At 35.6% G+C, this 18,782-nt stretch overlaps 1 protein-coding gene across 2 annotated transcripts; it reads right to left on the bottom strand.

Annotated features, from left to right (window-relative positions):
- Positions 1-120: 120 nt before the first annotated feature.
- Positions 121-10,235, bottom strand: LOC108780608 (leucine-rich repeat-containing protein 15). Of its 2 annotated transcripts, none has more exons than XM_018548372.1 (3): positions 9,912-10,235; positions 2,047-2,444; positions 121-1,960 (listed from the first exon to the last, which is right to left on the bottom strand). In XM_018548372.1, the coding sequence occupies exons 2-3, from the start codon at positions 2,436-2,438 to the stop codon at positions 319-321; spliced, it is 2,034 nt and encodes a 677-aa protein (XP_018403874.1). In that variant the 5' UTR covers positions 2,439-2,444; positions 9,912-10,235; the 3' UTR covers positions 121-318. The 2 variants fall into 2 exon arrangements, with proteins under 2 accessions (XP_018403874.1, XP_018403873.1); XM_018548371.1 differs by lacking the exon at positions 9,912-10,235 and adding an exon at positions 7,633-7,665.
- Between the last annotated feature and the right edge of the window lie 8,547 nt (positions 10,236-18,782).

Below are 18,782 nucleotides of genomic sequence, written 5' to 3'. Positions count from 1 at the left end.
CAAAAAAAAGACAATATATACAAAATCGAGTATTTTTTTGACTTATTGTTAGTAACATTTCAATATTTTCAATACGAATATACTTTTTAACATGTAAACTGTAAACTATTACAGGTCTGCCTTAATCCTAAGACTACAAAAATAATGCCACGGAAATATAAATTTTACAATATTGTTGTATTGTAGTTTATGGCTTGCACGATATGAAAATGTTGCAACATTTATTAGTGCGAAACTCGTTCAAAGTTCCTGTTTATATCTACGTACCTTACGATAGTAGATGTTCAACATCGGATGTTGATAGTTGATCGCCGCATATCATGAACGCCGATTACAATTAGATTCGCGAACGTATTTAGCCCAAGTACGAGAAGGAGTAAACTGGCTGGGATAATGTTTGCGATTCGCGGTTGATTGATTGCCGTCTATCATATTTCGATAAGTTTCTTCGTCATAGGCGCAAGAGAGATTTTTCCTTCGTTTTACTGAGCCAGTTTCAAAATTGGCTAGTTGACTGCCAACGAGCACGTGAAGATCACCCTTTTCCTGCACAGCCCAATCCCAGGTCTCTGCGATGGAGCAATTGCAAATAAAAGGATTTCCCATGAGATTGATCGATAGTATGCGTGGATTTGCCTTAAATATCTTCGGATTAATCGTACGTAGGTTGTTGTTACTAAGATCTATATGTTCTAATCTGGGCAATGTTTTCAGAAAGCTTAAATTTTCTACACCAGATATTGTGTTGCCCGAAAGATTCAATTGAGTGAGATTGTTCGATGTAGCAAACATGTTTTTGTTCAAATGTAAGATACTACAGTTGCTAAGATCTAAAATCTCCAACTTGGACAGCTGCGTTGGGAGCAGTGAGCCTTCATCGGGTACCATCAACGGATTGCCACTGAGTTTGAGTTCTATTATATCAGTTAATTGGCGGTCACCGAAAACTTTTGGATCAAGAGGTGCCTTGAGGTCGCAATTGTTGAGCTCTAGGCTTTCCAAACGCGTCAAATTTGCGAACAATCCTTCCTCCAGAGTATGAAGTTCGTTTCCCGAAAGAATTAACTGTTTCAAAAAAGTCATTTGTGCAAAAGTGTTATTTGCAACATAACCAAGGCCACAATAAGACATATCTAAATATTCCAAAGCGCTTAACGGATTGAGAAGACTGACGAATGCATCAGATAATGGATTATAAGAAATATCGAGTTCCTCAAGGTGTTCAAATACATCGAAGGTATCTGGCAACTTTCGAAGACTGCAATTGCTGAGGGAGAGCTTATGGAGCTTTGGCAAATGGCGCAGAACGGCGGTTAAATCGCTGGCAAACATTGGATTACCGCTTAGATTGAGTACGCGTAGCTTGCTTGCGTTTCTAAAAGCTTCTTCGGATAGGCGATCCTGTAAATTACAATTCGATAAATCCAGAGATTGTAAACTATGTAGGTTGTGACCGAGCGTATCTTCGACATCTAGATGCCACAGTTCGTTGTCCGCGAGAACCAGTTGTAAGAGATATAAGTTTTTAGCGAAAGCATCACCCGGTAGATTCGTGATACCGGTTTTGCGGATATCTAAATGTTCCAAACGCACCAACGGTGTGAGAACACTTCTCCAATTCAACGTTTTCAATTCATTGTCTGCTATCTCTAATTGTCGCAAATTTTCCAAGTGAGAAAATGCCTCAGGCGATACGTAAGTTAAATTGCATCCGTTTAGCTTGAGATATTCCAAATTCGTCAGATGATCGAAAGGGCCCGGTTCTATCTTTTGTAGAGGATTGTGCGATAGGTCGAGCTTATTCAAATTCGTCGTGTTGTAGAAGAAGCGCGTATTGAGGTGCCGAATACCGCATGAATTCAGATCGAGGTACAGCAGCGTACGGCAATTCAGGAAGGGTTCCTCAACTTCATCCAAGGGATTGTGCTGGAGTTCCAATGTAATTAGACCCGGGCTGTCCCTGTTGAATTAATCGTATGATCAACAAAACCTATATTATATGTCTGAGAGTAGAATGACTACTGGCGAATATAATTGATATCTTACCGAAATGCTTCAGGATCTACCCGCGTAATGGCGTTGTACGAGAAGTCTGCGTCCAGAAGGTACGTCAAGCCAGCAAATGATTCATATGTCAGTTCGGTTAATTGGTTGTGTGCCATCTGAAGACGCCTCAATTTGATTGATTCTGGAAACGGACTGATATCTGCAATATTATTATCATTCATGTCTAAAACGTAGACATTATGACTCAGCTCGTTGTATGGAATGGTCGTCAGATTGCTGTCCGAGCAATCCGTCACCCAGTTGACACGAAAGTAGTGACAGTGGCAATCCACAGGACATTCTTGCTCCACCAGTTCCTCGTTATTCAGAGCTGATGTTGTAATAATAAAGAAGATCGCAAGTAGAGACAACGCTGTTGTCATCTTTGCCATTATAATCTGTATCAACAATCAAAAACAAAAACATTAATCATAACATATAACGATATATTGAAGATTTATAGAAAATAATTTAGAAATATCAGAAAAACTTTGTGTGTACGTGTATTATAAAATTCATATATATTTGTAACGTAAGGGAGTCAGACAAATGATGAGAGAGACACGACACACACACAGATTTTAAAATTAACTTATATTTATTCTCTTTGCGAAAAAGACACGATGTCTTCCCGAAACGTTTCAGGAAAAATTCAAGACTGACTGTCCCGTTCTCGATTTTCTGAACTCAAAAAACGCGAATTGGCTCGCTCGAGTTGACCGCCTCTGATTGGACGTCCCGCACCATCACGTAACCACAATTGTCACGTTAATGGTCCGTGTGCAATTAATGCGTGTAAATATATCCTTCCAGTAAATGTCGCGTACCTCATATTTTTCTACTACACATTAAAATACAATATAATAATGACCGGTATTCATAGTCAATTTTTATATTTGAGAGATTGTCTTAAGTACAATTTAAAAATATTATGTATAGTTATGAAGCCATATTAGGCATTCACAGTCCGATATCATAGACGCAGATAGCTAAGCATGCTGAAGCATAGAAGTGGCAAGCCATGTCGGATTTGTTTACTGCTTCTGTGCCGGATCTAATGCAGCACGTGTCGTATATAGAAATGTAAATGTTAAAAAATTCTGATTTTAATAATGAAACGTACTCGTATATATCTTTACATTGTAGCAATCTCCGTTATTGTCAATGATACGGGAAAATGTCGGTATATTCGAAATCATTCAAGATAAATCTACGACAAATTGCTAGCATCATAATTAAGTATAATCACAGATTTCTTCGATTTTACTGAGACGCGCTTTGCTATCTGGATACTTAAGGCAATTTTAAAATAACAACCGAATATGAATATATGGTCAATAAATTATAAGACATCAGTTCCTATATATAAATTTGTAGAAATCCATATATCATATTTGATTTTCTCACGAAATTATAATATATTAATCTTAATTTATAATTTAAACATCGAATTTCCTAATTCCACGATGTGACGTCTCGGTGTAAATTAGTGCAAATGAGTAAGTCTGCAAGAGCTAAATTGCTAGTAAAATTTTATTCATCGTGATGACGATTCATGCAGTTCGGTTCGACCAATTCTTTTCGCTGGCAAATGCATTACAAAGAAAACGCGTCGACGCCTTTGGCCAGTAGAGATAACTGCATGGTCGAAGCTTTCCGCCAGAACGATACGCGTTGCACGCCCGGCTGCTCACGGGGCGAGGAGAACCACCCCCCCACACAACGTTCCTTCGGCCGCGAGAGTGAGCACCATCACCATTACCGTCGACGTACATTTGCCTCCTCGAAACTGCCAGACAAACCCCAACTCCTCACCGGCCGTCGCTATATTTCTCGGCATCGCCCTTGCCTTTGGCGCCGCGATTCTTTAGTTTTCGGACACCGTCTCACTCGCGGATCCTCCCCTTTACGCGAGAAAACGCCCGCGTGTCGGGGATGAAATCATTTGCATTCAGACTCCGGGCGAGACATTGGGTGCCTTTTTGCGAGCTGAGCGTCGCCTTTTCTTTCTTTATGCAGCAGCGCGAGCGTTTTGACCGGGGATTTTCTTTGGCGAACGGGTCCTCCGGAATCCTCCAAGCGGAATTTACGCGATGACAGAGGCGTTCGTTGGATCGATGGATTCAACGTGTCGGAATATTTTTCTTCGTTCCCGTCGACAACTCTCTCTCTCTTTCTCCCTCTCTCTCTCTCTCTCTCTCTCTCTCTCTCTCTCTCACTCTCTCTCTTTCTTTCTCTGATGATTGTCATACGCATTTGATGATTTCGTATTGGCTCCTTCCGGTAGGGTTACTCGAGTCATCCATGCGTTAGACAATTGTATTTAACACAGAGTGCCATTGTTCTCTCTGAGGATGTACTTGCCAAATCAATATCGCTGTCTACACCTAACCGCACAAAATGCCTCGCTTCTAGGAAACGATACAATTGCGTCAAACGCAATTGTGTCGTTTTCTAAAAAAGAAAATTATCGAATTATAAATTATTTCGTAATTAAAGAGTCATTATTTATTTATTTTAGCTGTACTTTTATATTACTTTCAAGTAGAAATGCGCTCTTAAATTCCTAAATCTTTTATTATTCTGTATATATCCACAATTTGTGTATTTTTAATCAAATTTATTATTTAAAAAAAACGTATCTTTCTTGAATAAACTTGCTAAAGTATCGATAAATCATGAACAATTAAAATCTTTAATCAAATAGAAATAAGTTAAGTGGAACTAATTAGAATGAGAAATCACAGAATAATTGATATATTTGCAACTTTTATATCAATATATAATACGTATATTATTTCGTAATAACTATCTGAATTTCGTTTGGGACAATTTTATGTAATTTTGTTTTTATTGACTCAAGAGAAGTAAAATGGTCTTGTATCGTCTTATCGCTGTTTCGAAAGAGAACAGAGTTTATTAAATTTCGCGCGCCACAGTCTCTCTATTCTGCGAATTGTACTTAACCATTGCATAAGAAATGCTTCGTAATATTATTATACGAATTGGCGAATGTTCCATAAAGGCGATACTCTTGTGCGAATATATAATTCGAGCACTTTGTCAGCGAATGTCAAATTGTGTTACGTCAACTCCGCGTACTTATATATATCTGACAAAAGTGGGAAAGTATAAGCGCTAATTGCAATATTTACCTTCTAGTAAGCTTCATTGTACATAAATAGCGCACGGCAATTTAATTTTGAAACTAAATGTTAACAAGCAAAATTACGAAGTGCTACATGTAAATTTTTCATATTGTTTGACACATAAACCGAAATTACGCAGTGAAAAAGTGCGTTTTTAAAAATATTAAGCAATATAAAATTTAATTTTACTACATTAATATATATATGTATAACTAATGTTATAATTAAAACTGTATAATTAAAATATGCATAAATTAAACGCGGAATATTATTACTAATTTTTATATGTTGCGAATCTAGAGAAGCTTCAATTAAACGCGTCGAATATCGCCTATTTACTGACAAATTCTACAAAAATTGATAAATTTATTTAGAGCGATGTTGAATTTACAGTATCTACTTCCTCAACGTTATTGGAAAATTTCAAATTAATTGATTAAATTGCTGTGGATAACGTTTTCATTGTATTGTACATTGCAAAATATTGATAGATATCATACATCGCTGTTGTTAGATATATATATATTGCTGTTAGTATTAAAAAAATTCAAAAGACGAACACAACACACATGATAAGAAATTATTCAATAGAATCCTATTTCAATTCCATAACTCTTAATGTATAGGAAATATTCTCGTTTAAGACGGCGTAAATCCATTCGAGCTACACAATTGAAAGATTAATGCCGAATCCAAGAATTTCAATTATCATAAAACTATCTCGTTGGACAACTGAATGTTCCGGAAGAAAATTGTACCCCGCGAGATAGAGCGTGCATCCTTCCTAAGAAAGATTCCAATTACGCATTACGAGGGAAATGAATCGCGACAAAACCGTCCAGTCGTTTTATTGCGACAAAACCGTGTAGTCGTTTTATCATATAATCGCGTAAACTACGTTAATACGGTAACCGGAACATCTGTTTTCTGTGCACGTATAAGAATCTCGTAGTACCGTGATATCGACGTGATATGGATCAAGCCGCATCTCACCACGGGAGCCCGACACTTCGACTATATTTCTCTAACCCGTAACCGGCCATGAAAAATGACTCTGTGTGCTGCCACAAGGTTGCACCGAAGTATTCCACCGCATATCTCATTCTTCGTACATCAAACGTGACGTCTCACGTATATCCGCGTTCAAACTGTTGAGATGCTTTTTGTTTCGTATATGCGATATCCCTTTTTATTTATTGTTATATACTATGTCAAAGTGAATATATGTGAATAACACAATTACAATTATCAATATGAAAGTTTAATTAATGCACTATTACGTTATTCATTATTACGTCGACGGATATGGAAATAAATCACTTTTAATAAGTACATATAACAATACAGAGAGTACAGAGAATATAAGTATATAAGAAAAGTTATCAAAGTATGAAATATGCATATGAAATAAATATTTGTATATTATAAATGCATATTTAATTTTCCGATAATCATTATTGTTATCAATAAACTCTTTTTATCTATACTTATACAGAAACATGTCTGGTCTATTCATTAAAACGGGAGTAATTACGATAATTGTTACCATCGTCCCTTTGATTAATCGAAATCCAATTTGTAAGAATTAGGTGTTACGTAAAAAAATTTCCGAAGCATTTGCCCCAATGATACCTCGCCCACGACGCACAACTCTGTCATTCATTACACTTCATTACATTCTACAGGATGGCTGTTTCATTAAAGATCACCGAGGTCTCCTCGAACCTCGTTGCTGTTGTCGGATCGAATAGTTAGTAGGTAATCTGTAATCTGACCCTGTCGTGGTGCGAATATATCGAGCCAATGTAATAAGCGCATCAAACGGCAAGTTATGTGCGGAGGTATATAAAAAGTTAAAAGTACAAATATAAGAATTTCAAAGCGATCTAAAAAGTAGCGTATCTTTTAAACATCTGTTAGATTTTTGTGTTTGTAATCACGTTATAGCTACGTTTTTAAAAAAATTTATGAGATATTTCTACGTTATTTTTTTACGTAGATATATCTTATTGCAAAAATTTTCCCGCTCTATAAAGACTTTCTGATTGGTTTCATATAATCGAACTTGACCGATTATTCTTATATTTCCAAGAGACATCCTAGAGACTTCCGGAAGACTTCCTTACGTTCTAAGTTCCTAAGGACATCCTTCGGATAAAGTGCTGTGTGAGTTATGTAGAAGTAATCTCTTTCTCTCTCTCTCTCTCTCTCTCTCTCTCTCTCTCTCTCACGTATCTTGTGAATACATTAATTGTAAGAAAATAAGTGCTACATATGAAAATAATCTTTCTTATCTTTCATTCATTACCTTTAAACTTCTGGTTTGAAAGCGTAAGTAAATAACTTGTTAATTGACTTCTTTTTTCACTACGCACGACGTATAATAGCACGTGAAAGCGGGATGCTTTCGGAGGTATGCGTTTTTTTTTTTACGTACCACAAGGAAAAGACCAAGGAGACCGACAGTATTGACGAGGAAGAGACGATCGTCGCAACGACTCGCGCGCGCTCGTCGGTGGACAGAGATAGATTGAACGGTCGGATTGCCGAGAGCCGCGGTTAAATTAAATCATATCCGTGAACTCAGGGTTAAAACCTACCGAGGCGCGCTCTCGTTCGTACGCGTGTTGCGCGTGGGACACGCTCGATTTTCGGGCCCCGTTCTTGTACTCCGTTTATTTTTTACACGGGTTCCTCGTTTTATCATTTCTTCTCTTCTTATCTTTCATCATTCAAAATTTAATCATATATTCTCTATTTTGTTTTAGCTTGTATTATTTTAACGTAAGAAATAACATTAATAATCTATTATTTTTGTGAAATTTCTAAAATACTATTTCAATTTAAAATCTTTTTTCTAGTTATGTAATATCAATTTTTCGTATGATTATATTCATATGTGCATGTAGTATGACTCTTGTAAAGAAATTAACACATAAAAATTTTCATTATGATTTAAATGTCTAGTCGAGAGGATTAAAATGCAAAGAATGTATCTGAAACCGAAACCGAACTGAAAAATGACGACGAGTTCTTTTTCAATCTATTTAGTTCCAGCGAGTTTATATATTCATATTGTAGAGGTAGACAGTAATCTTTATGCTGATTCGTGACAATGACGATGCGACAATTGGAGCTTGTTATACACAATGAAGAATCAACTTTAAGATACAATTTTCAATACGTGCCGGATAGCCTGTTAAAATTATTTAAATTTTTATTCTGGCATATTACGATGATCAATATCAAATTATCCATCTTTTAAACATCTTTCAAATTAACAAAATGTAGATTTTGTTATTAAATAAATTACATATTTCTAGTCATATGCTTTATATTGCATCTTAAAAAAATGTAATTATATAAAAATACATCCAATTGATGAAATATTTATCATTTTATTTAGTAAATTTATAATTTCTACTCTTCTCTGCTATACATGTAATAAAAAAACATCGAATACTTTTTTTTATATCATAGATAAAAAATATCACAGATATTGTTGTATATATCTGTAATATTTTTTTATGCTACACATATATTAAAAAATCAGTATTTTTTACACATGTATAACAATGAGAATAGAAACCGAATTATAATTTCGTTAAATAAAATTGTAAACATTTTATCTGCGTATTTTATGATCTGTAATATTTTCGTATACGTAAAATTTTGGTAACATACTTATATATTTAATATATGTATGTATGCATTATACAAGGTGCTTCGGATTTTTCGTATAAAATTTGATAGTATATTCTACGAACTAAAATAATAAAAAAATATAACATATATAATAGATTTTTAAATAAATACAAATAATTAACTCTCTTTCAAATAAATTTAAATGCTTTATTAAAAAGTTATAATATAAAAGTACAAAATATGTGTAAAAAAAAAAAACAATTTACCTAAATTTGTATTTTAAATTATCGTCGATTCACGTCAATATAAGTTTATCATCGACAAAATCTCGAATTTTCCTTCTTTTTTTACAAGGGTAGATAAAATCTTAAAGATTTCGTCGTAAAAAAGAAGATAAATTCACAATCACATCGATTGTATTGATATAGGCAATTTAAGATGTAAACAAAATTTTTTTGTACATTTTATGTTTTTAATAATTTCTTAATAAAACAGATCTTTCTGTTTATAACATTTTATCTTATTTCATAGAATATACTATCAAAATGTGCGAACAATTTTGAGACACCCTGTATATCTACTATACGCATATCGGTCCGCATGCTATTATCGCCAATTTGTAAGGAAGTCTCGAGAGACATCTCGGAGCAAAGCTCATCCAACAGGAATCAAACGGAGAGAAATTTTGATTTCGAGATTTCAGAAAAGCCTTACAATATTAGAACATCTATTTTATTGAAATTCTTATGCAGGAAAGAAATGTGAAACCCGACTTGTCGTCGCCTCAGTCGGCCCTGCAGCGAGATTCTCTAACGCCTTATCGACGATTATGATTATTGTTAAAAACTACGATCGATGACAGCCAGTGACAGAAGGATGAGCCTGGAAAAAAAGCGCGCGGCCCTCATTGGTTGTCGTTATAGTTAACAGTAACGACAATCGCCGATAAGACGTTAGAGGATCCCGCTGCTGCTTTCTGATTGAACGCGACCTCGTTTTTCCTAACCTCTCCCAATTTCTCCGGAACGGTCGCCACGACCTGTCTCATCGTATGCGGGGGACTCGTCTTACCGTGGGGACGCGGCTGCGACGTTTCCGGCGAGGGAGCTTATACTTCGTCGAACGCTATCGCCAGTTATCGCGATCTGCATGCGAACGAAGTGGTATCCCGATAACGTATCCTCGTTAACGAGCACGATACTCGACGCGGGAGTAGGAAACTCGCGCGGAGACACGGCGGAATCTGACGTCTCGAACATGTGGCGCTTGCGCGACGGTGCTAACTTTTCTTTTTCTTTTTTTTTAAACGTGTCTCGCGCTCGAAACATATGCGGGGAGGAAGGAAAAAGGAAGCACCACCGGTGTAGAGTCAAACCGCGCCGTGATGCGCGTGATGCGATTCGGCGACTGAAGGAAAATCACGGCGACGCGGACGTTTATAAACGACGCACGCGGGCTTCCGCATAAACGCGCATCAATCTTGCGCGCGAGAGATACGTTTTGTTTACGTTCCTTCGACGATGATGTTTAGCGAGCGGTGTTTAACGCTGCGTGCGCCGCGATAATATGGAAGATGCGTCACGTTGCGCTCCAGATTTAGGGCGGAAGCACGGATTTTTGCGTATAGGGTATAAAATAGTCAATCAATATTTCATGGAGAAGATGGAAATAGAAAGGACTTTCGTTGATTTATTCTTTTATGCATTACACTACGTTTTGCATCAGGTATGTTTTTTTGAAAAGTAGGATGGTACGTCTGATATATTTAGAGAAAACGAGAAAGAGAATTCTATAGTGCAATCTAATGCAGCGAATAATAAACAGATCTGGTAATTGTATCACACATTATGTCATCTGTGGATGCGTTCACGCACGATACGCATGATGTATCATTTTATCCCTTCTCATCATTCGAACAAGATGTGGAACGAAACGCATTCTGTGTCTCTTATTTTTTTTCCTTCTTTACTTATATCTTTTATATTTCATTAAATATCATGATATGCTTTCGGAATACACTATAATACTATTTTCCTCAATTAACCTTTAGAAGACGGAGGTCTATTTTTTTAAATAAATATTGCAGTTTCCTTAAATCAAATTTGTATCATTTATTCCATTGTATTTTTTGTCTCAAAATTTAATACACACACACACACATTGTTTCAGTGCCAATGACTTTTCCGTCCTATATAAAAGTTAATAAACACTACTCCGATTTCTTATTATACGATACGATGAGGGAATCGCTCTCCGCTCAGACAGACATTCGCGCGACGGTTCGAAATTAATTACTCGTCGTTTGACGATTCACTCACTGCAATACACATTCTTGTGTCCCATATCATTCCTAGCGAGTAGACACGTCAAAATATGTTTTCGACTCACGTTCTCCACTATTGCGCTCGTTTTTTCACAGCCGATCGGGATCCTCATGTACGCAGCAGTTGATCGCGTTCGTAAAAAGAAAGAATCGCGTACACGGTGAAACAGGTGATTGATTAATACCGGCTACATACGAATAGACCCGCGTGACGGGGCGCGGTGGGGGAGGGAGCGACGCGCGCATGCGCCGCTCGCACGACGCGCAGGCTGCTCGAGAATGACGCCGCGGAGAGGCCAGGTTTAAAAAACTGCTGCGTCTCTCTCTCCCAAGGGAGAATTAAAAGATCTACTCTTTTCAGCTCAACTTCTTGCACGGTTCATCCTTTCTCTTTTACTGTCTAACGTGAACGAAAAAGAGCGAGAAGTGTAAAAAGGAAAGATGAATCGTGCGCAAGAAGTTCAGCTAAAGAAAACAGGCCTAAACGTTTGAGATAAAGGATGGCAAAACTGCAGCGTGCCGTTACATACGCATATCATATAGCATACATATATCGCATCGTGTTTACGCGCTCGATTTATCGTGAATCGTGCCTGATCATAGAATGATCGTTGATGAATTCGTCATCGCCGACGATTTCATTTCGTTCACATTTTTCCAACGAGCTATTTGTCGTGCAATCGTCGTAGTTAATTTCCGATATAGTAATCGATAACGAATATACACGTAACGAATTATAAATAGAAGAATTTAATTATTTACACCGAGAGAAGTATTCAACTATTTATGCCGAGAGAAGACAGTGGCGATTTCCACAGGATTTCTCAGGAACAGATGTTTCCAGAAATCAAAAATAAAAGAATAGCTGAAAAGCACGTATCATGAAATGTTCAAAATTAATTGAAATTATTATTTCGTTTTCTTCTCAAAAATATAGGATAAAAATGGTGGTATGATTCTGAACGAAATAGAATGTGAATTGAATTAAAATCTGATTTCATTCAGAAGCGTGGTGTACCACACCCTAACAGGCATTTAGAGAATAATTGAACAATTCTCCGATCGGAATTAATTCTGAATAGTTTCATATATACGTGCCAACTTGAAATCACAGGAAGAGTCACCTTTGTGCCGAGTGCAAATGGAAGATCCCTTTTCGCGTCACACCAGCATGAATCACCACGGTTATTCCCTTTGATTGTTTAACGAGTTTTGCGTGTTAGAATGTCGCCTTGACTACTACGTACGTTTGCACAGCTTTTTCTTCCATCGGTGAAACGAATCGCGAAATTATTTATGACTCGGACAGACCAAGAAAGTTTTCGACTGGGCTAGCTTTGGAATCCGCGTCCTACCGTTTCTATGCAACAAAACAAACAGTGATTTTCAATCAATTGTGCAGCTTAAAAATTTCTGCCCAGCTGTGTTTGTATTATTCTAAATTCTTAATCATTGCGTGTTTGTTTGTTAATATTTTTCTTTCTTGTTTGTAATTATTTTTAACATCTTTTACAGTATCGTCACACACGCGGATCTACACTTTTGAGAATCTAATCATTCGCAAATTTGTTATATATTTGCATCAGTTTGTAATGCTTTATTTATTTTAAAATTTAAGTTTGTAGTAAATTTAATAGTTCTTAAAAAATTAGAATTAAAAATATAATGTGAAAAGGAAGTATACAATTTACTATTCCAATTGAAACGTTATCAGTTCAGAATTTTTTAAATGTTCTACTGAAATGGTTGTTAATTTTGAAAGGTGTCACTTGTCTATCAATACACTTCTTCCAGCGCGAAAATATTCTCGAAAACACTTTTTTCATCTGTCAATTTCGACGAGCTGTGCATGATATCTTGTAATATAGATCGAAATATAGAAGATATGTAATTTTTGATAAATCAATCATATTTATGGAAACAGGTTAAATTGGTATATTCACTGAAATCCATCATTGAAACGTTATCAATTTAGAATTTTTCAAAATTCTATTGAAAAGTTGCTTATGATGTGTCATTTTTCTACCAATATATCTACAACGATATATTTCTTTTATACAAAATTTATTCTCGAAAACATTTCTGTCTGTTAATTTTGACAAGCTTTGAATAATATTTCGTAATAATAAGTATGGATTAAAATAGAAGATACGTAATTTTCAATAAATCAATCACTTTTGTGAAAACAAGGATAAACTGGCAGAATATTTTAGAAACTAATTTCTCAGAATAAAAATATACACATCTACGTGTTGTATAATCTCAATAGTATTCTTATTCAAGCAACTTTTCTGCTAATCATGTTGAAATCGTCTCTGACGTGTCCGCGCGTGACATTCATCCATTCGTCAAGTTATAGACCGAACGTTGCAAAGACGTAAACGAGATGCGCGAATATTAATCGACATATATTAAACGTGCGTCAAGCTTTTAGCCGTCACATATTCTGCTATATCGGCAAATAAGTCGCCGCTTTAGAACGGTCGTCACGACAAACCGTTGAATTATAAAAATAAAAGTACTGTATGACAATATTAAAATCCGCAACTGTTGAAAACTCTTATAAAATAACTCGATACAATAATTATGATTATCTACAGTTTCTATTTAAAAAAAAAAAGATGATATGCAATATTATGTAAATGAAATTATAAACTTTATACAATATTAAATTTTAAAGGACCGTCAATGTAATAAGATAATTAATACGAATACGAAGCTATAACAGTCTAGCTGGATCTTAGTTGCTTATATACAATAATTTCGCGTGAATTCATATACTGATATATGTAGTCTTTCTAAACTGCACACCGAACAATTGTCGGTCTTAAAACGCAATTCTGATAAACTACCGCAGTACTATCACGAATTAAATTGATTCATAGTTTAATAATTATTTGATGCTCTTTTAACATCGTATATCGATTTTTAACGACGTTAAAATCTGAAAATATAAACTTCATAATTTTTATAAATTCATTATAAATTACCTCGCAAGTATTGTTGACAAAAAGATCAGAATTTTTACTTTTTTCCATTCATAATTATTATTTATTGTTTTGCTCATTTATGATCTCATTTACGAGAATAGTTTCTGTTCCAACGTATTTGCGCAATTTATTGATTTGCCGATGAAAAATTAAGAGTCCTATTAAGTTTAATTAGTACTTTAATTTTTCATAGTCAATCTCATCTACACATGTAATATATTTCATTAATCTTTTGAGAACTAAAGTTTCCTAATAAAATTTATGGATTATCAAGATCTTACTTATTAGATTTTCGAGAGAGTTGAATTTGATTATGGCCTTCGAATTCTAAAATTTCAAAAATAGTCTTTCAAAAATAGATTATTGTGAAACTCGGTTTGGGCAGATTTTTGATATCTTTACGTTTGAATATCTAAAAAAGTATCAAATTTATAATAATTATAGATCAAATACTATATGTATAATAAGTACAGATATTTTTTTTCAAAAAGTTTAGTAATTTTCATGAAGGAAGATGCTATCAAAGGATTTATAATTAGAGTTGAGAAAGTTAATTTAGAAGTCAGTAAATGTTTATGTTGCACTGATGAACTTTAAATAAAGCGAAACTAGAAACTTGATGTTGCATTTATATACTTTGCAAATAAAAATTCTAAAACCCCCAGTTTTATGATAATTAATACTTTTATTAAAATTCTATCCGCCAAGTTAAATCCACAATTTTGAATTCTTTATTTTTGACCTTAGATTTGACTAAAGCAATATCAAATTATCCTATAGACGAAGTTCCATAAAAATTGAACGAGCAAGTTATAAAATAAAAGGGAGTGTGTGTAATTCCAAATGGAGTCGCGGACTCCACAAAGAGTTAAAAGAAAAAAAAACGAAAAAGAAATTGACAGAAAATTTCCATAATCTTGAAAAAAATCTCCGAAAATAAAGAAATTTATATCCACCTCGTTACATAAAGCCTATTATGTACCTATAAATAAAATATATAAAACGAACAAATGTCGCGCGCGCGTCCGCAGAATTATTATTTTATATTTTCCAACAGCTTTGTACGGTCGCTAATAGACGCGTTGTAAAGCAACGGTCGGTTTTTAGAACTGCAATTGCAGTTCCCGCGCCGGCGAGAGCACTCGTAACGTGCATTTGCATCCCTGTAGGGTCGTCGTCATCGTCGTCGCTGCCGCCGTTGCTACGTATGTATTCCAGATTTGAAGAGAGGACAATGGGAAATCGATACGGGTCGGATATACGGTACGTATCACTCTCTCGTACACGTATGTCCCATTCTGTTGTTTGTTCATGCAGTCAGTGCGTGATTGAACGACGCGGGTGCGACGTGCGTTCCGTTCAGTTTCAAAGAATTGCATTCGCCGTTCGGTGATCGGCGGAGGTCAGGCGTGCGTGCTCGCGCGCGCGCAAATATATTGCGAAAGCCGGAAAATAGCGATCTCATGATCTCTCATGACTGAACGAGGAACCGACGACCTGCCAATCCTGTACTCGTATCAGTGGCGCATGGCGCATCGATTAACTCCGCGATTGACGTTAGCTTCTCCCGATATCGCGCCGCTAAATTATCGTCTCGGGATTAATTCCTCCTTTCCCTCTCTTTCTCCCTTTGGTCCGCGAAACGTGTGTGCCGCGGATTTATCCCTTTTTTTTCTTTCTTTCTTTTTTTTTTTTTTTCGAACGCCGTATAACGAGAGAATCAAGGATAGCAGAGCGGCGGGGTTCAAATTTAATGGGACGTAACGTCGAGCATTCCCGACACGGGAATGCCAACCGGTTGAAAATGTACGCCTCTCGGTGATTAATGGAACTTAATTTTTCATCGGCAAGTCAGTAAATCGCGCAAATACACCGGAACAAAAATTATCAGCGTAAATAAAATTATCGCGCGTGGACAGAAAATAAAGAACAATCTCGACTACCACTTTCCACTCTTTTTTCGCAATCCCCTGATGTTATGATTAAAATATGGTCCTATCCACCAATCAGGAAAATGTTTGACTGATAAAACATATAACGTATGATTGTGCAGGAACTGTACATTTTTAATATTCACTACGTTATATATGGATATCATCATTGGATGATGACATCCGATATGAACACCAATAATAATAAAATATAAATTCCTTGTAGGTTTACAAGCCGTTTGATCAATAATAATAAATTGATTATTATGTAATATTACATTTCTAGCTTTATCGTATAAAATCATTTTGAGATGAAATAATTCAGCATATCGTTTTCCGTTCGAAAACGCATGAGAGCGAAATGCATATATAAAATAAAAAAAAAAAAAGTTATCAGGTTTAAAATTACGCCTAATAATCGAACATATTTTAATATTTATACAATTAGATTAATATTTATATATATTCTGCGTTGAGCAATTATTATTTATAATATTTCGATGAAGGCATTTCTGAATTCGTGCTTGTGACGAGAAGAAGATTCGTAACGATCTTGCGCCTTCAAGAAAGGGTTTTAGAGACACGGAACATACACATCGTTACAAACATAATGCTATTTTATGCCACAATATCGTGCAGACGCATTTTTCATGTGCGTGCGGTTGTGGTTCGCATTTCATCATGTTTACTCACGCCATACGTGTCAAGGCTCAGGACCGTCTCTCTCGTGGGTGATCTTTATTTATGCATCTCCTTTAATATCAATTTATGTGTCGCTATATACACCTTCGGCAATTATGAGATTCGTACATCGTGTCAAACGGATGCTTCGTGCGTTGATTTTTTATCAAATATTTAAGCGCGTAAAAAATGAATAGATGCAATTTACGTTCTATTACGTTACTGAATATTTGCACGGAATAAATATTTGCTGTGTGGCTGGAATATATTGTGCGGATGTGTTATTTTTTAATATGCTTCGCAGAAACGTGTGAATCCGTGCGTTTAACGTATTAATAACATCAACAAGAACATCGAGATACGTATCGTTTTGTAGATACTTTATAAATACGAAAAGCAAAATAAGTACTCGTTTAAATAATAGCAATAAGAATCTATAAATAAAGTTGCTTATTATTACTGAACGCTACTCCTAAATTTTGAATAAACTGTTTATTAGTCTTTAATATGAATTGTATCTCTAATATTTCGATGTACGCTTCATTTTAAGTCCATTTTACAATTGCGTAAATTTTCATATTTATCGTTCTTGACATGTTCTTTTTTTTTCGTGTTTGAAAACATAACACGACAATAAATATTTTACATAAGATATTTTTTTTAACTTGCCTCATCGACTGACGCTAGAATTGTTAGTTAGAAAGATGGATAATAGATGGCGATAAGACGCTATTTGGCTCGCTCAAATAATTCGTAAAACTTCTCACATAGAGCATGGTCGCGTAAAGTCCATTCTATAATTTGTTGCTTTGTAAGAATTAACCACACATCCAAACAGTCGAATATTTGCCTCATGTTCGACTGTGATTTGTCAATTCTTACAACTATATATACTTACGCAGAATGGATTTAAAATGAATGAGACGCAAATCGATACATTGGAGATACAATTCATATTATATTAAAGCCTAATAAACAGTTTATTCAAAAATAAGCGAGAGGCGCACAGTAATAATATTTACGGATTCTTATCGCTTTTTTTCAACGAATACATATTTTTCCTTTCTTATTTATTCTTTCAATTACAATGCAGCCGATTGTTGCGTTGATATTTTAATATAAAACTAAAGACACGTAATATCGAGGCGACTCGGGGATATTTTCGAAATACTTCTCTCTCTCGATTGCGGACATATATTGTCTATACACTTGTCCCATCTCTTTCTCGAGCCTTGTACTCCCGTGGAATTATGCGAGAATGACATTGGCAGAGTTCCAATACGCCGTAGAATGCGCGGGGACAACATGTACGGAGCAACGAACTTTAGTCGGCGTGACTTCGGGCGAGGATTCTTTTTGTTTCGACGAGAACTTTTTAGCCAGGAACTTGACGCAGACGTTTTCTTTAGCGGCAATATAGTTTCGTTCCGTGTACGTCGTTCATCCCGCGACGCGATAATTGCGGAGTCTATCCTACGAGAGAGGAGACAGATATCTCGAACAGTCGTTTTCAAAATCGGGACACGATTCCCGCGAGAAATATAAATTTTGCTTTTATTCAGTCGATGAAGAAATAAATTTAATCCTTCTCTGTGTAATTTTTTTATGTTTCGCTCGTCATCATTAGCTATACGTTTTATATTTTTAGAGAACTGTCCTGTGGAGTATCAATAAACACTTTCTCTCTCTTTCTTTTTTACAGGATAAAAAAATGTTGAAACATCATCGCGGTAATAATATTATGTCGCAACACAAGCGATACAGGAATGAAAACGTAAAATCACAGAGGGAAAATAGAGATAAGAGAAAAATATTGTCATTTAATAAGAGCTTGCAAAATATCAACATGTTTAGCGATGCAATGTGGCTTGCGCGAAACAGTTTTTTCCCCTAATGTTTCGCTCCGTTATATTTTCACGAGACGTAGCGTGGATGCCTATCGGTGTTATCATACCGTAATTAATGCGATCATTATCGCATCGCGTTGGCTAGATTAAAAGCTGCGCGTACCGCGGAT

This window comes from Cyphomyrmex costatus, unplaced genomic scaffold, assembly GCF_001594065.2.
Source record: "Cyphomyrmex costatus isolate MS0001 unplaced genomic scaffold, Ccosl1.0 scaffold72, whole genome shotgun sequence".
Taxonomy (NCBI): Eukaryota; Metazoa; Arthropoda; class Insecta; order Hymenoptera; family Formicidae; genus Cyphomyrmex; species Cyphomyrmex costatus.
The sequence above is the reverse complement of the archived record's forward strand: the minus strand, read 5'-3'. Positions and strand labels throughout refer to the sequence as shown.

Coding starts and splice junctions, on each gene's coding strand:
- LOC108780608 (XM_018548372.1), bottom strand. CDS start 2,438: ATGGCAAAGATGACAACAGCGTTGTCTCTACTTGCGATCTTCTTTATT. Junction 1,961..2,046: donor GTAGATCCTGAAGCATTTCG/GTAAGATATCAA, acceptor TTAATTCAACAG/GGACAGCCCGGGTCTAATTA.